General features: G+C 39.2%; 1 protein-coding gene across 1 annotated transcript in view; it reads left to right on the top strand.

The window, feature by feature from the left end:
• rac2 (Rac family small GTPase 2) overlaps positions 1-7,500 on the top strand; it is a 15,406-nt gene that overhangs the window by 393 nt on the left and 7,513 nt on the right. The window contains exon 2 of the mRNA XM_034532978.1: positions 6,420-6,491. Within this exon, the coding sequence (XP_034388869.1) occupies positions 6,420-6,491 (72 nt within the window). The remainder of the gene's footprint in view (positions 1-6,419; positions 6,492-7,500) is intronic.

Below are 7,500 nucleotides of genomic sequence, written 5' to 3' on the forward strand. Positions count from 1 at the left end.
AGTGAGAGAAAAGAGTGCTTTAAGAAAAAAAAGAGTAATAAGTGGACGAGAAAAGACGAGATTTGAATGTTTAAAGATGAAAGTTTTTAAGTCTGAGAAAAGAATGCAGTCTGAAGGCTTCGACGCGCTCGCTGAACAAGTTTAGACAAAGTGTCGTCTGCCACATCAGAGGAGCTTCTTCTGGAAGGTGTGGCGAGGAGGGCTGTCAGGGGGGGGGGGGGAGGGGGGGGGGGGCTGCAAGAGACTGAGACGCTCACAGGTTACACTTCCTGATGAGCGCGTTGATTCGTATCTTTGAAGACGCGCTTTTATTTTGAAGTTTCCACGGTGAAGAAACTGTCAAAGTTACATAATATTCAAGAAGAGCAACTGATTGTGTTCATGTGTGTGTGTGTGTGTTCATGTGTGTGTGTTCATGTGTGTGTGAGTGTGTTCATGTGTGTGTGTGTGTGTGTTCATGTGTGTGTGTGTGTGAGTGTGTTCATGTGTGTGTGTGTCTGTCTGTGTGTGTTCATGTGTGTGTGTGTGTGTGTGTTCATGTGTGTGTGTGTGTGTGTGTTCGTGTGTGTGTGTGTTCATGTGTGTGTGTTCATGTGTGTGTGTGTCTGTCTGTGCGTGTTCATGTGTGTGTGTGAATGTGTTCATGTGTGTGTGTGTGTTCATGTGTGTGTGTGTGTATGTCTGTCTGTGTGTGTGTTCATGTGTGTGTGTGTGTGTTAATGTGTGTGTGTGTGTGTGTTCATGTGTGTTCGTGTGTGTGTGTTCATGTGTGTGTGTGTGTGTTAATGTGTGTGTGTGTGTGTGTTCATGTGTGTTCGTGTGTGTGTGTTCATGTGTGTGTGTGTGTGTGTGTTCATGTGTGTGTGTGTGTGTGTGTTTGTGTGTGTGTGTGTTCATGTGTGTGTGTTCATGTGTGTGTGTGTCTGTCTGTGCGTGTTCATGTGTGTGTGTGAGTGTGTTCATGTGTGTGTGTGTGTATGTCTGTCTGTGTGTGTGTTCATGTGTGTGTGTGTGTGTGTTAATGTGTGTGTGTGTGTTCATGTGTGTGTGTTCATGTGTGTTTGTGTGTGTGTGTGTTCATGTGTGTGTAGGTAAGAGTGGTTATGTCGTTATATCAGTAGACTAACATGTAGACTAACATGTAGACGAACATAGAAACCAACATGTAGACTAACATGGAAACTAACATGTAGACGAACATGTAGACTAACATGTAGACGAACATGTAGACTAACATGTAGACGAACATGTCGACTAACTTGTAACCTAACATGTAGACTAACATGTAGACTAACATGGAAACCAACATGTAGACTAACATGTAGACTAACATGTAGACTAACATGTAGACTAACATGTAGACTAACATGTAGACTAACATGGAAACCAACATGTAGACTAACATGTGGACTAACATGTAGACTAACATGTAGACGAACATGTCGACTAACTTGTAACCTAACATGTAGACTAACATGTAGACTAACATGGAAACCAACATGTAGACGAACATGTAGACTAACATGTAGACTAACATGTAGACTAACATGTAGACTAACATGGAAACCAACATGTAGACGAACATGTAGACTAACATGTAGACTAACATGTAGACTAACATGTAGACTAACATGGAAACCAACATGTAGACTAACATGTGGACTAACATGTAAACTAACATGTAGACTAACATGTAGATGAATATGTAGACTAACATGTAAACTAACATGTAGACGAACATAGAAACCAACATGTAGACTAACATGGAAACTAACATGTAGACGAACATGTAGACTAACATGTAGACGAACATGTAGACTAACATGTAGACGAACATGTCGACTAACTTGTAACCTAACATGTAGACTAACATGTAGACTAACATGGAAACCAACATGTAGACGAACATGTAGACTAACATGTAGACTAACATGTAGACTAACATGTAGACTAACATGGAAACCAACATGTAGACTAACATGGAAACCAACATGTAGACTAACATGTGGACTAACATGTAAACTAACATGTAGATGAATATGTAGACTAACATGTAAACTAACATGTAGATGAACATGTAGACTAACATGTAGACTAACATGGAAACCAACATGTAGACTAACATGTAGATGAATATGTAGACTAACATGTAGACGAACATGTAGACTAACATGTAGACTAACATGTAGACTAACATGGAAACCAACATGTAGACTAACATGTAGATGAATATGTAGACTAACATGTAAACTAACATGTAGACTAACATGGAAACCAACATGTAGACTAACATGTAGATGAATATGTAGACTAACATGTAAACTAACATGTAGACTAACATGTAGACTAACATGTAGACTAACATGTAGACTAACATGGAAACCAACATGTAGACTAACATGTAGATGAATATGTAGACTAACATGTAAACTAACATGTAGACGAACATGTAGACTAACATGTAGACTAACATGGAAACCAACATGTAGACTAACATGTAGATGAATATGTAGACTAACATGTAAACTAACATGTAGACTAACATGTGGACTAACATGTAGCCTAACATGTAGACTAACATGTAAACTAACATGTAGACTAACATGTAGATGAATATGTAGACTAACATGTAAACTAACATGTAGACGAACATGTAGACTAACATGTAGACTAACATGGAAACCAACATGTAGACTAACATGTAGATGAATATGTAGACTAACATGTAAACTAACATGTAGACGAACATGTAGACTAACATGGAAACCAACATGTAGACTAACATGTAGATGAATATGTAGACTAACATGTAAACTAACATGTAGACTAACATGTGGACTAACATGTAGACTAACATGTAGACTAACATGTAGACTAACATGTAAACTAACATGTAGACTAACATGTAGATGAATAAGTAGACTACCATGTAAACTGACAGGTAAACTAAATAACCGTATTTTTCTTCGTTCCGTTTGGTTTCCTAAACCTAAAGACTCCTGTGATGTTGGTGATTTTATTTTGAAAAGACCGTACATTTGAGACGTGTTTCTGTGATGTTTTAAAGGGAAACCAAACGGTAACGTCGGGTTTGATACGATCTGTATGAGGATGAAAGTCGTCACATTAATCACAGCATCTGTGTGCTGCACTGAACGCCACGCGGCGGCAGCTCCGCTGGTGAGAGCATCGAACAGCCGGCCCGCTTCAGGAGGGGTTTACTACTCGTTTAATGCTCCAGAATCCTCTGAAACACGACAAGCCGCCAGTCGAAGCTGCAGCTGCAATGTGACTCGTTCCTGCCGCGAGCTAGCGTAGCATCATGCTACATCCTCTGCACACGTCACTCAGCAGTTTGAGTTTGAGGCTCAAGAGAAACCCGGCAGGTCTGCTTCAGGTGTCACATGACCAGACGTTAAAATAAACGAGAATTAAAGAGAGACAGAGAGAGAGAGAGGAAGTTGGGCTCAGGTTGGAGAGGAAGTGTGCACACAAGAGATTTACGGCCTCATTAAGGCGTCGGCCTGTTGGATAGATGGACCGCTCCAACAGCTGGTTGGTCCAATGGCAGCTTGAGGTCTAACGTGCACATTGAGTGCACGTTAGACCTCATGAAACACAGTTTATGACCGTAGTGCACGAGTGTCTTCCCTCGGCCCGCCACCGGAGGCTCTTTTTACTTCGAGTCACCTGTCGTCGGTTAACTCCTCCCACTGTCACTCAAACTAAACTACTTTTGGATAAAGTCGATATGCAAATGAAGGCTGACGTAGTGGAGCAGAAAGGAAGAGTTCCCTTTCTAGATAAGATAAGATAATATATATATATATATATATATATATATATATATAATATATATATATTCATGTTCTTTACAATAAAGATTTTTAAGATGGTAATCCTGCAAATAATCTCCATTCTTACTAAATGTACCGGTAATTGTTTTGTTTATTATATTGTTATATTACAGTTTTTATTACATTCTGTGTATTCTATAAAATCCCAGTTCCTCTTTGTGATGTCAGCAGCCTTTAACATATTTAAAAAATAATAATACTACATTTTATTTAGGAACTTGACATTATAAAAATAAACAATAGAAGCAACAACAATTTAAACAAGAGAGACGACATCATACCAGTAAGAAACAACGACATCAACAACAACATTAACAACAACAACAACAACAACAACAACAACAAACTGAACCAGCATCACACGTTAAAAGCAGATTTAAAAAAGTGAGTTTTAAGAGGTTCAAGAAGGTGATTTGTTTCAGGGTAAAACACTAAAGTAGTAAACATCAAAGCTTGGGGGGGGGGGGGGGGGGGGGGGGGGGGGGCTTTGTCACTGCATTTAGAAGACACGGTGGAGGTGTTTCATATTCTGGTTCCTGTTTTCAGTCATAACTTCTGTAACAGTTTCAGTTCCTTTTGACTCAAACTTCTACATTCAGACAAAACACTTTCCTTAAAGCCTTAAAGCCTTAAAGCCATGAACCATTAAACCCTTAAAACCGTAAACCCTTAAAGCCTTAAAGCCATGAACCCTTAAAGCCATGAACCCTTAAACCCTTAACACCTTAAACCCTTAAAGCCATGAACCCTTAAAGCATAAAAACCTTAAAGCCATGAACCCTTAAAGCCATGAAACCTTAAACCCTTAAAGCCTTAAAACCTTAAAGCCTTGAACCCTTAGAACCATGAACCCTTAAAGCCCTTAAACCCTTAAAACCTTAAAGCCTTGAACCCTTAGAACCATGAACCCTTAAAGCCTTGAACCCTTAGAACCATGAACCCTTAAAACCTTAAAGCCTTGAACCCTTAGAACCATGAACCCTTAAAGCCCTTAAACCCTTAAAACCTTAAAGCCTTGAACCCTTAGAACCATGAACCCTTAAAGCCTTGAGCCCTTAAACCCTAAGCCAGCGGAGTGTCTCTCCTCTAACTGACCTCTGACCCCGGCGTTCCCCCTGAAGGTCGATCCTCCCCCTACAGACCACGTCTGAATCTTCAGCTCTTCTCTCACATAAAGTCACCTCATGTGATCAGAGAATTTATATTTATATTTTAGTGTCACCAAATCTTTAATTCACTTTTGATGCACCTGTTTTAATCTTTTTATGACTTTACTTCTCAAGGTCATAATATCACTTCAATCAAAAACAAAACAATCTAAATATCGAGACAGAAATCGTATTTATTTTATTTCTTTGTGCTCAAAAAGGCTGTGAAGAGGCGTTCAAGCGCATGGAAACTGCATCGTGATTTTGGGTTCGTGGACTCACGTTATGAACGGGAGTGACCATAACACACACGTCATGTACATGTAAACATGTGAGTCAAAGGTTCCTCTTGAGACCTTTTTTACACCGTCCTCAAGAACCGAAGAGCGTTCTACACCTTTCAAGGTCGAGCTGTGTGTGTCTCTTTAAGGGGATTCACTTCAAACTAATATATAAGATATCAGTATGAAGCTTTCTGATGTTTAATACTCAAATGAGTCGCTATCTAATTTGCATAATTATTGCATATAGGTTAAACATTCTATTAAAGTACCAAAAGCAAAAGTACCCATTATATATATATATATTATATATTATATATTATATCAGTGTACTGTAATTATTGATGCATAAATGTGTGGAGCTCATTTGAGTTAATCTATAAAAACAGATTATTAATCATGAATTATCAATCATTAATCTGATCCTGTAAAACACAAAAAGAGTAAAAAGTACAATATGTACCTCCGTGAAGTAGTAGTATTAGAGTAGAAGTAGAAATACTTCAAAGGTGTACATGACTTAAGTACAGTACTTGAGTTAATACATTTATTTACACACACTAAAAATAACAAGTACTAATATTCATATCACAATTAATGATGGTATTTAACTTTGCCCCCCGAGGCCGTGAATTCTGAGTTATTATTGAATCTGAACTGAAGCAGACGACCAGTTGAGACTCGTTCCGAAGAATAAACTTCACTTAATGTCACGCTGTAGCCGTGGCAACGGGACATTAATACACAGTATCCATGTCACGCTGTAGCCGTGGCAACGGGACATTAATACTACGAAGAATAAACTTCACAGTATCCATGTCACGCTGTAGCCGTGGCAACGGGACATTAATACTGTGAAGAATAAACTTCACAGTATTAATGTCACGCTGTAGCCGTGGCAAAGGGACATTAATACTGTGAAGAATAAACTTCACAGTATTAATGTCACGCTGTAGCCGTGGCAACGGGACATTAATACTACGAAGAATAAACTTCACAGTATTAATGTCACTCAAGAAATAAACCCCCCGAAAAACTTAGGACTGATTTCTCACATCCTATTTTAAATATAGTTCTCTATTAAAATGAGTGTATTCTATTTGATGACGTCATGTGTGTGATTTTACTTACAGAGCGGTGGGAAAAACATGTCTCCTCATCAGCTACACGACCAACGCTTTCCCTGGAGAATACATCCCTACTGTGTGAGTACACACACACACACACACACACACACACACACACACACACATGAACACACACACACACACACACACACACACACATGAACACACACAGACAGACATACACACACACACACATGAACACACACACACATGAACACACACACACAAACAAACAAATGCACACAGACATACACACACACCTACACACACATGAACACAACTACACACACACACACACACACACACACACACACACACACACACACACACATGAACACACACACACACACACACACACACACACACACACACACACACATGAACACACACACACACACACACACACACACACACACACACACACACACACACATGAACACACACAGACAGACATACACACACACACACATGAACACACACACACATGAACACACACACACAAACAAACAAATGCACACAGACATACACACACACCTACACACACATGAACACAACTACACACACACACACACACGTACAAACACATGCACTCACACACACACACACACACACACACACACACACCTACACACATGCACACAGACACACACACGCACACACACACACACATGCACACACACATGCACACACACACACACACACACATCCACACACACACACACACACACAGACACACATTCTATAATATTTATTCTGATCTTAATCTGACTGAATACACAACAGGAATATGAACACAATACACAACAGGAATATGAACACAATACACAACAGGAATATGAACACAATACACAACAGGAATATGAACACAATACACAACAGGAATATGAACACAATACACAACAGGAATATGAACACAATACACAACAGGAATATGAACACGATGCACAACAGGAATATGAACACGATGCACAACAGGAATATGAACACAATACACAACAGGAATATGAACACAATACACAACAGGAATATGAACACAATACACAACAGGAATATGAACACAATGCACAACAGGAATATGAACACAATA

This window comes from Cyclopterus lumpus, chromosome 1, assembly GCF_009769545.1.
Source record: "Cyclopterus lumpus isolate fCycLum1 chromosome 1, fCycLum1.pri, whole genome shotgun sequence".
NCBI lineage: Eukaryota > Metazoa > Chordata > Actinopteri > Perciformes > Cyclopteridae > Cyclopterus > Cyclopterus lumpus.